At 42.7% G+C, this 16721-nt stretch overlaps 2 protein-coding genes across 3 annotated transcripts; one reads left to right on the plus strand and one right to left on the minus strand.

Moving 5' to 3' along the window:
- The first annotated feature begins 54 nt into the window (after positions 1–54).
- Positions 55–5261, plus strand: abce1 (ATP binding cassette subfamily E member 1). The gene is made up of 19 exons (XM_087789621.1): positions 55–182; positions 1017–1151; positions 1264–1349; positions 1449–1546; positions 1693–1810; positions 2401–2538; positions 2596–2665; positions 2809–2905; positions 2983–3072; positions 3226–3347; positions 3422–3546; positions 3606–3702; positions 3764–3823; positions 3975–4033; positions 4104–4214; positions 4281–4423; positions 4498–4620; positions 4700–4811; positions 4958–5261. The coding sequence occupies exons 2-19, from the start codon at positions 1049–1051 to the stop codon at positions 5003–5005; spliced, it is 1800 nt and encodes a 599-aa protein (XP_087645747.1). The 5' UTR covers positions 55–182; positions 1017–1048; the 3' UTR covers positions 5006–5261.
- A 199-nt stretch (positions 5262–5460) lies between these two features.
- On the minus strand, positions 5461–15966 carry otud4 (OTU deubiquitinase 4). 2 transcript variants are annotated; one of them, XM_087789611.1, is made up of 21 exons: positions 15650–15966; positions 15387–15470; positions 14341–14391; positions 14221–14267; positions 13878–13950; positions 13378–13459; positions 12241–12403; positions 12005–12059; positions 11823–11925; positions 11670–11734; positions 10092–10192; positions 9941–10029; positions 9703–9868; positions 9505–9637; positions 9353–9403; positions 8722–9124; positions 7500–8174; positions 7183–7223; positions 6533–7094; positions 6145–6212; positions 5461–6079 (listed from the first exon to the last, which is right to left on the minus strand). In XM_087789611.1, the coding sequence occupies exons 1-21, from the start codon at positions 15788–15790 to the stop codon at positions 5753–5755; spliced, it is 3480 nt and encodes a 1159-aa protein (XP_087645737.1). In that variant the 5' UTR covers positions 15791–15966; the 3' UTR covers positions 5461–5752. The 2 variants fall into 2 exon arrangements, with proteins under 2 accessions (XP_087645737.1, XP_087645736.1); XM_087789610.1 differs by having other exon boundaries at positions 9703–9871.
- Positions 15967–16721: the final 755 nt, after the last annotated feature.

Raw genomic sequence — 16721 nt, forward strand, 5'->3', positions numbered from 1 at the left:
CGCACTTTGTTGACGTCACATCCAAACGGTCGCGCCCTGTGACGCGCTGGCGCCGCCATCTTTCCAGCCGGCTACCAGTAACACGTTGTTACAGAGAAGAAGTTTTCCACCCTAGTATTTGTTCCCCATTTGTCTTCGTTTTTATTTCCCAAGTACCACCGGGTATCAGGATCGGAGGAGGGGTACGTCTGGAACATTAGTAGCCATTAGTTATTGTACATTTAGCTTCTGTGAAATAACAACATCTAAAATTAGCAGCTGTTAGTGCGCGGCCTTTTACTGCTAGCATGCTAGATGCTAAGAGTTAGCAGCCGTTACAAGATTTTATCTATTTTCTGATTATTTCTTGAAGTCATGGCTACATAACTCCTTTCAACGCAATGAGGAACTTTTTATACCGTTACCCGCGATGCCATTCAAATTAAAGTATTTTCCTAGGCAAACGAGGGTGACTGTCATTCGTATATATATATATTTGTAAAAGAGAAATTAAACTGTTCACCCTAGTCCTGATCATTTTAATAAACCCTTCATCAAACTTAATTGATCAAACGAAACCATATGTTGTAAATGCATTCGGAGAGTGATTTTGTGTTAATAATAATGTAGATAATGTACAAGATGATACCTAAGTTATATTACATTTGACAAGAAGTTCGTTTTTAACATTTAAAATCCCATGTCAAGCCTTAAAGATGAGCTTTGTGTGTTATACTGAAGCAGATGTTTTGTCTGCGTTTATTCAGTGACTCACCTGCAATATCTGAGGCTGGCAGGGTCATTGCTGACAAGGCCTCATATAAAACATCACATCAAGTTACAGTTTTCTTTCGCTCACAATAGCTTTGTTTCTGTGTGTGAGTCTTTTGTTGGATACGAAGGCTTTTGTCCCAGATTGAATGTGTTGCTTCAGCACTGTGAACCCATGAGTCTGTGTGCATTTACAGAGACTGTGTTTGGCCTATACACAGTATGAAATGGCAATAATAATAATAATTTACATTTTTACTCTGCAGCTCCTCAAGTCCTGCCGTCCCAGTCCTCTAACATGGCTGATAAGAACACAAGAATTGCCATTGTCAATCATGACAAGTGTAAGCCTAAAAAATGTCGCCAGGAGTGCAAAAAAAGCTGCCCTGTTGTCCGTATGGGTGAGTTTGGCATTGCCTTGACCAAATAGAACCATTGAAATTGATTGTTTATTATGATTAGCATTCAAACATTTTCTACAACACATGGATGCTTACATTCCTTCTCCTACAGGAAAGCTGTGTATTGAAGTGACACCACAGAGTAAGATTGTGTGGATCTCTGAATCGCTCTGTATAGGCTGTGGCATCTGCATCAAGGTAACGGGAACACATAGTTGCATCTTTATAACATTGACTGTCTCAAGGTATGCGACTACATAGATGGTCCCTGTTTTTTTACATTGTGTTGCCCTCCAGAAATGTCCATTTGGAGCTTTATCAATCGTCAACCTGCCCAGCAACCTGGAGAAGGAAACGACACACAGATATTGTGCCAACTCCTTCAAACTGCATCGGTATGTTTTGAGAGAATAATAGTAAATTCAATTCTACACACTTGAGCACTAATACACACGGACGTAATTATTTTTAAGGACTTGTCACGTTACCATTATTATTAGTATATTTGATTCTGCTGTTAATGGTTGTTGTTTGTGCACAGGCTGCCTATTCCTCGTCCAGGTGAGGTTCTAGGACTGGTGGGAACCAATGGTATCGGCAAGTCCACAGCTTTGAAGATTCTGGCTGGAAAACAGAAACCAAACCTCGGGAAGTTTGATGTGAGTTGTGTTTATCTTTTTGGACTTTATTTAAAAAAAGGACTACGCATGCTTTGGAGGTCTATTACACAGTCAATGTTCTATGGCTGACGTTTATAACTCGCATACTTCACTGAATATATTAGCCACAATAAATCATAAGGGAATTCATTTGACTCAAGTAGGAAGGTTTGATTTCATGAAATTTTACTTTATCATTATTTCACATTCCAATACACGATAGACAGCGAGCCACTAAGGATTCATTTAGGTTTTTAGTCATTATGTCCTCTGCAGCTTAAGAAACAATTGATTACAAAAGTGTCAAATCATGTGTGTTCCGATTACACTTCAAGCCACTTGATGGCAGCTATCATTACGTGCCTGCAGCTAAAGGAACGATACATTCTGGCGAGATCCTCGCAATGACTGAGGACGAGAGGATACTGTAGACGGCAGTTGTTTTTACAGCTGATGTTTGGACATATTTGTGAGGCCACCATAATAATATTAACAATATTCGTTTGGTGCAAAGAAACTGCACGGCTATTTTATTTCCCTGTAAAAGCCTCTGACTTCTGGTTAAACCAGGTTTTCTTTTTTCCTCCTAGAATCCCCCAGATTGGCAGGAGATCTTGACCTACTTTAGAGGATCTGAGTTGCAAAACTACTTCACAAAAATCCTGGAGGATGACCTGCGTGCCATCGTCAAGCCCCAGTATGTGGATCAGATCCCAAAAACCGTGAAGGTAGGGAAGTGAGCCTAATTGTGTTGTCATGCTGTAATGCTTTACCTGCACCGACAGGGGTCAGTAGGAGCCATTCTCACCAGGAAAGATGACACCGATTCTCAGACATTGGTCTGTAAACAGCTAGGTAACATACATGAATGCATATATACACACACATTCTAGATTTGGGAAGAGTCGTATCTTTTATTTTCTCTTCTAACTTGTGAGGATTTCAGAAATGAACTTTGTTTTCTGTGCTTTTCATTCATGCTTGTTGTTGGTGTTCAGACCTGAGTCACCTGCGAGAAAGAAATGTGCAAGACTTGTCCGGAGGAGAGCTCCAGCGGTTTGCCTGCGCAGTCGTCTGTATCCAAAGAGCTGACATGTGAGCAAAATATGGCTGATATATTTAATTTTCCTTTAATAACCTAAAACTTAAACTTGGCTTGTTTTCCACAACAGTTTTATGTTTGATGAGCCATCCAGTTACCTGGATGTCAAACAGAGGCTGAAGGCTGCCATCACCATCCGGTCACTTATCACACCTGACAGGTAACGTCAGATATATTTACGTGCACATTTTCAGTGAGAAATAAAAGAATTTGAGTGAGAGAAGTCTTTAAGTGAATCATAGGTTTGTCACTGAATGTGTGTTGTGTCACCAGAGAGACCTGCGCTGATGTTTTTGTGACTCTAATGTTGCAGATACATCATTGTGGTGGAACACGATCTGAGTGTGTTGGATTATTTGTCTGACTTCATCTGCTGTCTGTACGGAGTCCCCAGTGCGTATGGAGTCGTCACTATGCCCTTCAGTGTCAGAGAGGGTAAACTGCACTCACGCACATGTACACACGTGTGTACACATATTTATGTTTTATATGCAATTCTGTACTTTCAGGGATCAATATCTTCCTGGATGGTTACGTTCCCACTGAGAACCTCAGGTTTCGTGAGACGTCTCTGGTCTTTAAAGTAGCTGAAACGGCCAATGAGGAGGAAGTGAAGCGTCTCCGCCACTACCAGGTCTGGTCCCTGAACTTTGTCTCCACCGAGAGCAGATCTAACCTCGCATGTTCATGTAGTATCCCAATATGGCCAAGACGATGGGCGAGTTCAAGCTGGATATCAACGGAGGAGAATTCACCGACTCTGAGATCATGGTGATGCTGGGAGAGAACGGTGCGTTCAAAGACTCATGGACATGCTTTTATAGACTGGCTAACAAAGCGTGTGTTTATAGGCACGGGGAAGACGACCTTCATCAGGATGTTGGCTGGTGGACTCAAACCAGATGGCGGAGGTGAGTTGAACTTATTTTCCTGTATGAACGAACTACAAGTTCAATAAAAAGGAACAGAACTCTAAAGACAAATGTGTAGTCATGTCATTAAGAGTCAATCGTGAGGTTTTAGCTCTTTCTTCACCCCGTCATCCATGTTTTTGTCCTGCAGGTGACATTCCAATCCTCAACGTGAGCTACAAGCCTCAGACCATCAGCCCCAAGTTCAAGGTTTGTGTGTTCGTGACTCGGCCTGTGTGTCTGGTGTGGGAACGTTGTCCTGATGTTGTGCTCCGTGCAGGGCAGTGTCCGAGCGCTGTTGCACGAGAAGATCCGCGACGCCTACACTCACCCTCAGTTCATCACCGACGTCATGAAGCCTATGCAGATCGAGAGCATCATTGACCAGGACGTAAGGCTCCCTCGCATCACCTCGTCACGGTGCCTGCATTAAGCCCCTCCCCCTTCGTCCCCTCAGGTGCAGAACCTGTCTGGTGGTGAGCTGCAGAGAGTGGCGCTCACGCTCTGTCTGGGCAAACCAGCAGACGTCTATCTGATCGACGAACCGTCAGCTTACCTGGACTCAGAGCAGCGTCTGATGGCTGCCAGGGTCATCAAGAGGTCAATATTCGGAATTTAAAATCTGATTGTGAAGGTCGACAAAGCGGAAGCTTCAACCTCACGTTCACCTGCAGGTACATCCTTCATGCTAAGAAGACGGCGTTTGTAGTGGAGCACGACTTCATCATGGCCACGTACCTGGCTGACCGGGTCATCGTGTTCGACGGTATTCCATCCAGTCATACAGCTGCCAACACGTGAGCCTCTCCCCGCCTTCTGTTCATCCCTCCATCTCTCCATCCGTCTGACCAAACATGACTGTTTTTCTCTGCTCAGTCCTCAGAGTCTGCTGGCAGGAATGAACCGGTTTTTGGGTTTGTTGGAAATCACCTTCAGGAGAGACCCCAACAACTTCAGGCCCCGGATCAACAAACAAAACTCGATCAAGGTGAACACGCATGTGCCAGCAGGAGAATTTAAGCAGTAGAACATGTGTTCAACTCTCCTCAGAGTTGTTGAAAATATAAGCTAAGCACATAAGCTTTTCAACATGTGTCAATACATCCTACATGGTGTGCGTTTGTCGCTTCCCAGGACACAGAGCAGAAGAAGAGTGGCAACTATTTCTTCCTCGACGACTGATCACCCTTCAAGTCCAGCCGGGTGGAGAAATATCTATCGACGTCTGCGAGCGTTCAGGAGCCTTCGCCACAAATATGTGCTACAGCAGATGAGAAGAAATCACGTGAAAAGTCTGCCTTCATGTACCAGCAATGTTGTCGAACATTAAAGTGTCTGTGAGCTGTGATCATAACACAGTCACTTTGTGACTCATGCAGCATCATCGTGTTTTAACCTTCATGCATTTACAAGAGAAATAAATGGACTCCTGATCACACTTCTTGTACTGTGTTCAGATGGTTTTTTTTCTTAGACGTTTGATTAAATAAAAAGTTAACAGGGTGCTGACTAAAATTCTTCATGTAGGTAAATTAAAGAATCTGCCACAAAGTCAGGACAGATGCAGAACTTGTACTACTATCACTTAAAGTTGCACATCAATATAATGAATCTTGCGGATCCTGACAACTCAAAGACAAGGTCACAAACCAAACTTTATTTACTCAAGTTATAAACACTCTTTTGCAAAAGAAATAATATTGACAATAAGGTCTTCCCAGAAAAAAGAAGTACTAACTTGTAGAAGGCATCAAGTGTCACACAGTGTTATTACATTTTCCCAACACCGAAGCCCAACTGAGGAGTAAGATAAGAAGCCACATTAGCCTCCGGTAAGCAAAACAATACATCCTTCTTCATCTAATCAAACTTTAACTGATGACATCAGCGTGCTGCGCTGACGCCGAACACACCCGTCAGCAAAGCCCTTCACTCAACAAATCCTCTGTCCCGGCTCCGGTTGGAGTTATAGTGATTATAGCTGGACCCTACCTCACCTCTCCACTGGCCTTGCCTGCTTCTGCCTCTCTTGAAAGTCTGGTTGCTGAAGATCAAGCCTTGACCGCCGTCTGGATGAAACCTGTTGTCCTCCGGTGTCCGCTGGTTCAACCTGGGGCGTGACTGATGCGACTTTGTGTGGTTGTGGGTCTTGGGTTGGAAGTTGTCGGTGCCGTAGTAATGTGCAGGTAGGCCGGTAGTGTTGCTGGACCTGATGTGGGTCGTCATGGTGCCGTCAGCGTAAGGGGCCGGAGGAAGCTGTTGAAGGAGAGGAGCAGGGTTGGCAAACAGAAAACTTGAACCGAGATGAGTTTATCTCTCACCGTACGATGATGTTCAAACAGTGGGTCGACACGCAGAGATCTAAACTCACTCTGCTCCGTCTTTAGGCCTGAGGGAAGAAAATGTTTCATAAAAAACGTCCATCATCTGCAGCTTAAAATAAATTCAAATTTTTCTTTTTACAACCAACTTGAACCATTTCTTGATCTAATGTTTTAACTTATCCCTCATCTGTGAAGTTTTGCTCATCATTATTTTTTTGCTTGTATAAACATGTAGTTTTTTCTTCCTTCAGGGACAAACATGGTGAGAACTTCAAAACATCGACTCAAAACGAAGTTTAACACAACGTTTATAATCAAATCTAATAACTGTTATCTGGCTCCCTCTAATGGTCAAGTCTCGATTAGTGTTTGAAAAATGACTCACAACGAAGGTCCGCAGAGTGAAAACCTGCAGGTGGAGTCTCCAGCAGGCCTGGACCTGGGTTGAGTCCAGGCCCCCCATTTATTTGGTGACCCTGCTCCGACGCCCCCTGGGGAACCCCTGAAGCGTTTGGGGAATGGAAGTGGTGTGGAGGGGGGGTGTAGACCTGCATGGCGGGTGAATAAAGAGTTTGTCCTCCTTGGTACACCTGAGGCGATGGTCCCTGGTACTGAGTTTGAGTGGCAAATCCAACCGGATAGTTGGGGGACAGCTGTTGTTTTGGAGGGGGCTGCTGCCATGTCTGAACGGTAGGCTGGTTGAGAGGGTACCTGGCAGACTCACTGGGGTTGGAGGGTTCAGTAGGGAGGGACTGGTGCTGAATATGGGGGTTGTACTGCGGCAGTGCCGGGCTTAAGTGGTGCATCTGGGGCTGGTACGCCCCCTGGTGGTCAGCATGGGGAATGTCGTGTAGAAATCTGGCAGTTGAAGGTTGGGAGCTGAGATTGTAGGCTTGACGCAGAGGGAGCAGATAAATGCACGGCTGGCACATGGGCTGACTGAACGCCTGAATAAAGACACACATTGTCAATACTTTACCAAAAAACATCATAAGGACCAAAGTTGGACTTGTCACTCAAACTGGCTTTTCTCACCTTCAAACCCAGGTTGAAGAAAAACCTCAGGATGTTGGGGTCTGTGGAGGAAAACAGTTGCTCAGTCAAGCGCTCACCACAAACTTAGATTTTTTGGTTCTACGAAACATTTTCTATCAACTGAAATTAGAAATCCAATGGAAGACACATTCACACCTTCAGTTTTGAATAGTTCAATAGCATGTCATACAGTGCATAATTTGAATGAAGAAAATTGAGAGAAAAAATTAGAGTTTTGAGTTCACTTATGGATTTTAACATGTTTGATCGTTTTAAAATATGTATAAACATGTTTCATACCAACACCCTTCACTCACCTCTGGGCAGATCCTCCCCAGTATTCCTGGAGGAGTAGGGGGGTACCTGAGCTATCATTCCATTAGAATCTCGTGGGAAACCCGGGTACAAGGGGTCCTGGTAGAGCTGGGACAACTCCTGCAGGGGAACAGTCTGTAACGAGGGGTGACAGTGCAGTGGTGCTGAGAGGATTTGCTGGTAGGGCTGGGTTCCCTCGACCGAGGGCAACAGAGGAGAGGGTTGGTTCTGTTCCAATGCCAGAGAGACAGAGGGGTCTGGAGTCAGCTCAAAGGCTTCTTCGGCTCTGGTTTGAGCCTCAAAACCTTCTGTAGGCTGCATGGATTTAATATCTGTCTGCATCTGTGGTTGGTTCAGAGGATCTGGACTCGGGTGAAGGAAGGTAAGTGGATGTTGGGTTTCAAAGGTCTGGCTCTGGTGTTGCAGCACTGTTGAGATTTCTCCCTGTGACTGATGTTGAGGATAATTATCCACAGACTGGACATCCGGCTGTATTTCAGTTAAAGAAGTTTGACTTTGCGCCACAAGTGGGTTCTGGAGTTGCTGATCCGACTTTTGACGGACAGATTTGCCTTCACTGGGAGGCTGGACCGGTTGCTCATCTGGTGGCTCAGGACTGCTGTGGGTCACTGTTGACTCAGGCGAAGACTTCACCACATCGTCAGTATTCAGAGAACCTGAGACAAGAAGAAGACAAACATTAAATATATATTTTTATTATTATTATTATTATTATTATCTTCACGCATGTATTTATTTTTTATTTCATAATCCACAGGTCCTCTCAGGTGCTTAATGTAGATCAAGATGGTCGTTACAGACGAGCAGTATGGAGGTATTTGGCTGTTTTTAAGTGTGTCTTTTGGGACAAAGACGAAGACAACTGAGCTCCAGTCACTTCATTAAAATTAACTTACATTTTTGTCTAGATCTCTAGACAAAAAAAGAACAGATTACTCTGAAAATTATTTTCACCCTTAGTCGACATGAGTCGAAAATTAGTGAATTTTGGGTGAACCATCATTTTCATTTCGGGGACGATAAAACAGGAAACAGACCCAACAAGATTCTCTCTTGCATTTTGTAAGAAATTGCAAATGTGTAATGTGCAGTTACACAGGTCTAACACTAGGGGGAACAAGAAACTATTTTCACTCTTTCGTGGTGCTGCTTTAATTGAGCTCTGCCACATTGACTCGACTAAAGTGAGTGTAGAAGTCTTACTTGTCATCTGAGGAGCTGCTGATGCAGCATTGAGCACTCTGGGTGGAACACCTTCTGTGGAGGGGGGAATCAGGGCAGGGGGACTGGGGGAGTGTGGGAGGGAAGAGCGAGGGTGCGAGGAAGAGCGGTGGAAGTCGAGCGCAGCAGCAGGGTTGGGTGCGATCGGAGCGATGAATGTGGGGGAGGGCAAAACAGGTTTGGTGATCCTTGAGGCGTCAGAATGCAGTTTGAAAGGAGTGCTGCTGGCAGCCGTGTTGGGTGTGGGAGTCTTGGTGGAGAGGTTTTCATCCTGAGCAGGAGGAGCAGGTGTGTCACTGCTGGACGGTGGTGCTGCTGAGACTGCAGGTGGTGGAGTGGCCGGTTTCTGTGCTTCACCAGAGGGAAGGTTCTCAGTCGGACTTTTCTTCAGAGGAAGAAGAAAAAAAATTATTCTATTTGACCAAGACAAGTCAAGTCGTTATGTCACTGGCTTTTCCTGGTTAATAATTTTCAACCAACTCCAACCGAGTGTTAGGATGATTTAAAGCACATCTGAGCCTGTATAGATATATTTTCAGGCCTTAATCTTGGACGAGAGGCGTGTTTAAGCATCGTATCCAACATTTCCCCAAGCAAAGAAAAATTTACTGACCAGGTTTCTCTGCAATTGTTTCAGGTCCAAGGTTTTGTTTGTTGCATTGCTCTAGTGGGAAAGAGTCAAATGAACAGTTGGAACAAACCAATGTGAAGATTCAAAGTGTAACACGACAAGGCTGCCGAAGCCGCACAGGTGTTTGGACTCACGCTGAGGGCAGGAAAGCTGTTCTCGTCTCGGAGATGGAGCTCCACCAGAGCGATGTTCTTCTCAGCCTCTTCTTTGGCTCGACGCTCTTCTTCGCTCATGCCAAAAGATGCTGACTCGGCTTCACTGAGAGATCTTCGATGGAACAAAGTTTAGATACGTTACAACAGCCTCATTGGTGAACTTCTTATAGTGCATACCTGGAGACTCTCTGTGCTCCACGGTCCTCCGAGGTCTGGGCAGGCCAGGAATGCTGCTTCTGTGTTCGTCCCACTGAGCCAGGAGCTGCTGCTGAGGATGCAGAGGATGAAGAGGACGCCGCGCCGGCCCGGCCTCTTCCCCGGCCTCGCCGTCGCTCCTCCCATGCTGCTTAAGAAAGGCCATAAAGCATGAACACCACATCAGGCTCGTCGCTCACGCTCCGTGTTGCTCACCAACCTCCAACTTGTCCATTTGAAGTTTTCCTTTCTCTGCTCACAGTTTTCAGGGTGTCATCGTGCGACCTCAGGCGCCAAAGAGGAACTCGTCTGCATCAAAAACACTGATCACTCTCCGACACTTGTCGAGTGCGAGTTGATGTGCGACTCACAGTTCTCCCGACTTTTCCGTCTCCACCGTCACCTGACTGACATCTACATGAACCTCCTTAATCGTAGCACTGCAGTACCGGCCGTTCTCCTCCACGTCAACCTAGAGAGGACGAACACAGTCATAATCCATTTTGATTTCGATTAAATTTTATACAAAGTAGCAATCATAGCGGGGGTTTTACAAGACACTTTAATTTTATCTCAGTTGAAGGAAACTGGTCAGTTTTCTATAGTGTTGCACTCGAGACATATCTTTGTCAAATACAACACCCGGGTTCCTCAGGCTCAGTTTGACAGACTGACTTAAGTCACCCAAGCACTGGAGCCCTACAGCTTTATCACCAGCCTCAATAACCAGAGTTTCAGTTTTGTCCACATTTAGCTGCAAAGTGTTTTCAATCAGCCACTGTTTGATTACTAGCAAACAATTGACTAAGCTTCTCAGCCTCTGGGGCTCAGTTGGATCAAATGAGCTGTTATCTAGTACAGCAAAAAATAATAGGGGACCCTAAACAGAACCTTGAGGGACTTCACACAACGGATGCACTCATTTAGACCTTACTTGATTGGCAGATACACTGAAACTGCGCCACTGGACACTTTCAGTAAGGCTGTCTCCGTAGAGTGATGTTTATGGAAGCCAGACTGAAACTTCTCATGGATGTCACTCTGATCCAGGAACAAAGACAGCTGCTCAGACACCACATTCTCCAAGATCTTGGACAAGAAAGGAGCTAAAAAATAAGCCTGAAAATACTGAGGTCAGTTGGGTCTAAGCCTGGGTTTTTGAGTAAAGGCTCCACAATGGCATGTTTAACTGCATTGGGAAAAACACCTGTAGAAAGGGAGAGGTTTAACATTTTGGTAACCCAGGGCCCAATTACATCAAACACTTTAAAAAGAGTCTACATGGAAGAACGTCTGACAAGCAAGAGGAGGGTTTCATCTTGCTCACCAGTGCCGAAATATCAGCCAGCGTTACAATGTTGAAGGAGGAACACAACGACAGGCTCAGTGACAGCAGGGGTGATTCGAGGAGCAGGACACACAATAGAATGTATCGCGTCAAACAACACTTTGGGTTTTTTCTTATTTACCGTTAACAGTTTCCGAATTTAATCAGATCTGGCAGTTTCAACCATCTCATTGAATGAGGACATCAGATCCCTGAGGTGTAGTCTGTGCAACTTAAGTTTAGGGGACTTACATACAGGGAGTGAATTGGTTAGAACATCAAGACAGACGTTGCCCCTCTGCAAGAATTAACATTTGAACACATTTGAAAGTTGTGAATATTACACCCTAAAAATCCTAACTATCTAATTTAACAAATCATTAATAGGCTAAATCTTTTTTGGATCATGTTTTGTCATTTCTTATCATGTCTCATCTCTTACCATGGACTCAAACAGAGTTCAATGTGACACGTACACAATATCTTATGTATGGCTCAGTGAAAGATGATAAATTGCTAAATATGATTTTGGCTCTTTTTCAATATACAGATTTAACTAAAAGTCTATCTGGAAATTCGACTTTCATTAAAATGACATGATGGAGTCGTTCTGTAGACAGACCTGACAATGATCTCCTACAGAGTACTGCATTCCAGCAGCGATGCAGTAGTCCCTTTTCTGCTGTGCTGTAACAAAAGAATCATCATGTGGAAGTCAGACGTCCGATTAGTGTAATTACATCTGTCGTGAAAGATCTCAGAGGAAGTGTGTCACCTTTCAAGGATTTTTGCCAAACGTCGTACTCCACATTCCTGAATAAAGTTGGATAGAGAGATCGTTTGACTCGTTCAGGCAGATGTCTGCCACGTCCACGGCCCTGAAATACAAAGGTAATGGTTTCAGGTATGCACTCTCTGCAGTGTGTTTGCAATTTCTTTGTCGCAGCTGTGACTTACTCTCTGCCAACTCTGACCATGTCTCAATGCAGCAGTTGTAGTGTCCTTCTCTGCCCTTTTTATGGAAAGATTGCATCAATATTGTGTTGTGACAGAGTAAGCTTAGAACTTTCAAATCATAAATCAATAATTCAACTTGTTATCCTGTAAAAAAAAGATCTTAATAAAACATTTTCTCTTTAAAGTCAGGTACCATATTCATTTGTCTCATCCACGATGTCTTCATGAAAACCCACCTGGATGCCTCAGTCACATCTGGATCTGAATCATCGCTGCTCGCACAGGGTGCCATGTTTTCATCAGTGACGACATGCGAGTGTCGGGAGGTCCTCAGGCAGGAGGAAAGTGATCCATGGTCAACGCCGAACACCTTTTCATAAAGCAGCTCGTACAAAATGGCTGAAAAAAAAAATCACACAGACAGTTGATTAAGAATCCAATCAGTTTAAGTTTAAATTAATTTCTTTCACTAAAGAATCAAAAATGTAGGAGTCAAAACAAACTTTTCGAATAGATTCGTCTTTAACCTCATACGTTTAGTATATAGTTTGTTTCTGGCTCCCCCTACTGTTCGAACTGTGTTAATACTTTGTCGTAAAACAAGTGTCTCCAGGGCCTGATGCAACACAGTCCAGGGACTTGTTACACAACGAGAAATCGGCATTTGTTGTGTCAGGAATAGCAACAGCAGTAGTTCAGGTACTTCTCATCAGGACTAAAACATTTCAGGGGAAAATAAATCAAATTGCTGTTAGCAGTTTGTATTACAAGTCATGAAACATGTACGTACATTGAACTTCCATCACCTAAAGCTGCGTCGGGTGATTTACAAAGAGCTAAATATACAGTTCTTAACAACATTTCTATGCCTCATCTTGACAGGGATTAATTTTGGTGAGACAAAATCAGTGTTTGGAATACATCACCATCATAAACTCTTAACAGTAAAGTATAAATTGGTAAACTCCTGGTCACATACATGTGACATTTTAAGTAGCAAACGGAGTAACTTATACTTATTAGCAAAACCTGCTCGAGCAGTGTCATGGTCTGGTGTCATCAGCAGCAGCTAGTAGCAAAAACCTCAGGTTTGAAGATCACATGAACAAACACTCTCATGAGAATAGAATAAATGGTTCAGCTCTATATGCTCATCATAATTTAAACCTTTTATTTTACAAATATTTTTTTATTTCCTGACGAACAACTAAGATTGTTAGTCACCGCCAATAAAAATCATTATTCCATTTGTTCTTATGCAAATTAAATGTTGATATCTCTGAGGAATAAATGAATGACAATGAGGAACCATAACACACCTGATTCATACGTAAAAACTCAAACTATATCAAGAAAATGCTTCAGAAACTCACATTGACAGAGAGCAGCGCTTCTCATCTGTTCAATCGGATAAACACTGTCGTAATGATTCCCGTTCAGAAAACACAACTGCACCTGGTGAAGGAAAGAACATTAAGATTAAAACTATGACGCAACATATCAGTGAAGGAATCTGAAAAAAATACACTTTATAGATGGATAGACTATTAATCCCTCTGGAGATTTCCTTCGGGAAATCCTTCATGACAAAGGAACAAAATCCACTATGGGTACGGTTCCATTTTCACAGATTCTTAAAAGTTAATCGTTCATAAATAACAGGCTACAACAGACGGGTTTAAAAGTATAATCTTAAAAATAAAAAATGATTCTTGAAGCGTGAAATATTAAAGTATATCTCCTTTAATTTAAAAGACAATCACACAGACCAAAGCTCTGCTTAAGTCGCCACACATAAATATTTTTAAAGGAATATTAAAACACAGATCAAATTAAAATTATTTTGTAATGTATAAAATTGCTCAAGCTGTACCGTTTTTTTATACTTCTTTCGTGTGATGTCTACAGCAGGTTTGCCAGGTTCTTGGAAAATCAGAAAGTTCCTCCTAAAGCAAAAAACAAAGTGGAACAATTATGCAAAAATTACAGAAAGCATGATTGTGTCAAAAGTCAGGTTTGAAACATTTTTTAATCAATTATCCTCATCAAATACTTTTGGTACAGGGGCACACATTTTTATGGGTATTTGTATATTTAAGAATAACCTAATAATAAAAATAAACGTTTTAATGGAGACAAAATAATAATAACTGAACACATTACTTTATTCATCTTAATCATCTTTATAATGTTTCATGATCATTTAGATTTCTTACTTGTACATCAGAGACAAGGAGTTGATCTCCACCTCTCCCACCCATTGCTGCAACAATAAAAAACATTTTAAATGTGAACGTGCAAAAACACCTGATCATATGCATGAACATTGACTTTACCTTCGGATCTTGGAGATTGTGTAGATATTCTTCAAAGTCACCTTCAATGAACTACACAAGACAACCAAAAGACTTGATCTTAAAAAGTGAATATAACAAACAAGAGCATAGCTCTGATGCAAAGCTCCTTTGTTGTCATTAGTAGTGACTCAAACACAACTGCTTTAATGACATCAAGTTTTCTTTTCAATCGTGCACTAAATAACACACAAACGTTTCCTTGGTATACAAAAAAAAGGTTTACTGTGACTAGCCATATGATAAAATGAAGGAAGTGTCGCCTCCCTAAGGCTGAGTTTTTTTTTTTTCTGTATCTAGGTATCAAATATTGTGACCAAAGGTTAAAGAATAAGAAAATAGTTGACAGTCTTACACTTATTAGAGACATTATAGCAACTGAGGAAAATCTCTAAATTTAGGAAAATGTTGTCACAATATGCTTGTAATCCATGCGTTTGTGTCTTCTCGTCTGGACTATTGTAACAGTGTGTTTTTCACGTCTTAACAAGAAGGAGCTGTCTCGCCTGTACTTAATAAAAACAGCGAGAATTCTGACCAGCTCTAGTAGAAGAACTCACATTTCGCCGATCCTTAAAATTCTTCACTGGCTTCCAGTTTCTTTCAGGATTAACTTTAACTAATTCTGGTTCTTACTTTCAGATCTATTCATGGTCAGGCTCCTCCTTACATCACTGATCTGATCCAGCCTTACACCCCAGCTCGGACTCTGTGGATCAGAATCTACTGATGGTTCCTAAGACACGGTTCAGGACCAGAGGAGAAAAATCCTTCCAGGCTGTTGCTCCTAAGCTTTGGAACGATCTTCCTCTCTTTGCGCTTGATGGATCTACTGACTCCTTTAAGAAACTTTTGTTCATGTTGTGTTATGTTTAAGCGCTTTGTGACCCTGGTCTAGAAAAGCGCTATATAAATATAAATTACTAACTTACTTAACAACCATAGGTCAACAATAAAAGTGTGTTCTAGCTGGAGTCATGTTGCCATCTGTATATACACATATGATGTCATTTGCTGGTCAAACCCACCGCCTCATAGTCGTCTCGGTGTTTCCTGAGGAACTCCACACACTCGGCTCGAACTCGAGTGTGAAGACTCTGGGAGAAGAGAACCTGAAGCGTCCAGAAGTCATCAGTATCCACACTCACATGACACATTCAAAATATATCAGTTTACAGATTAAGATGCCATTTTATGTAGACATTCGGTCAGATTGTTTAGCGTGCGATACAAACTCAAAACCAGTCAATCCAGGAACGACATCACATTAAAAGATCCAAAATGACTTCACCTGTTCAGCGACAGCTCGAAATAAACAAGATCCATCCTTGGCGATACTTTTACGATGCAGGCCGATGGATTTCAAGAAGTCATCCATGGAGTTCTCGGCCGCTCGCTCCCCACTAGCTCGCTGGTTTCCGCCGCCGCTCATGTTAGCAGGTTGCTAACAACAACAACACGCAGAGATGTTCAAAAGTTCCCCGCACACGCTATTTGCTCGCTCGAATGGTCGTCGAGGTGTTCTAACTCGGAGCAGATCGAAGAACGACAAGTGTCGTTTTCGTTTCCCATGAAGTCCAGTTCAGCACTGAGTCATGTTGGCGAAACTGAAAGTAATATAACTTTAGCTAACGTTCAGCGGTGATTCAAAGCGTTTCCGGTTTGTTGTCGAAATAAAAGCATATGGGGAAAAAGTGATCAAAAAGAGAAGCGGGTCGAGTGTTTCAATACATATTCAGAATTTTCAAAAATACCTGTTACCTTTAAGAGAACAAAGAACAAACCAATTTACAGCAAAAACATTAAAAAAAAATACACTACACTATTATGGTCTATAATACTAGTTCTGTATACATTTTCAGATTTTAAAATAAATACAAATACCATACAAGGATGCCATTGATGACGAAAGTGGCTGCTGTATACCACCTTAGCAGCTGGGGCAGAGGAGCTAAGCTGGAATATCAAGGTGTGGCCAGTGGAGGTGGGCTGCAGAGGCTTTGTAGCCAGATCCACCACAAGGCTCCTGAAGGAGGTAGGGTTTAGAGGGCCAACGGAAACCAGTTAAAGACCTTGCCACTGCAGCAGAACAGGACTGTCAGTGACTGTGGCTAAAGTAAAGAGACCGCCAAATGACCAGTCAGTGGCAACATGCGACACACACCCAGGTCTGATCAGCCAACGATGTCGGGGCACACGACTGAGGATGTGTTGTTTTTGTTTGTTTTTGGGATCTTTAACAACCAGTGCTATTGAGAATTGAGAATTCTCTGTTGTTTGTGTAAAAATGACCATGATGAAAACACATGTAATTTATCTGCATTTCATCTGTAGAAGTGCATTTGTGTTCAAAACTACACTTC

Source organism: Callionymus lyra, chromosome 4 (assembly GCF_982586985.1).
Source record: "Callionymus lyra chromosome 4, fCalLyr1.hap1.1, whole genome shotgun sequence".
NCBI classification, from domain to species: domain Eukaryota; kingdom Metazoa; phylum Chordata; class Actinopteri; order Syngnathiformes; family Callionymidae; genus Callionymus; species Callionymus lyra.

Coding starts and splice junctions, on each gene's coding strand:
- otud4 (XM_087789610.1), bottom strand. CDS start 15,790: ATGAGCGGCGGCGGAAACCAGCGAGCTAGTGGGGAGCGAGCGGCCGAG. Junction 15,471..15,649: donor TTCGAGCTGTCGCTGAACAG/GTGAAGTCATTT, acceptor TGGACGCTTCAG/GTTCTCTTCTCCCAGAGTCT. Junction 6,213..6,532: donor TCACTCTGCGGACCTTCGTT/GTGAGTCATTTT, acceptor TTCTTCCCTCAG/GCCTAAAGACGGAGCAGAGT.
- abce1 (XM_087789621.1), top strand. CDS start 1,049: ATGGCTGATAAGAACACAAGAATTGCCATTGTCAATCATGACAAGTGT. Junction 1,547..1,692: donor AACTCCTTCAAACTGCATCG/GTATGTTTTGAG, acceptor GTTTGTGCACAG/GCTGCCTATTCCTCGTCCAG. Junction 2,666..2,808: donor ATTGGTCTGTAAACAGCTAG/GTAACATACATG, acceptor GTTGGTGTTCAG/ACCTGAGTCACCTGCGAGAA.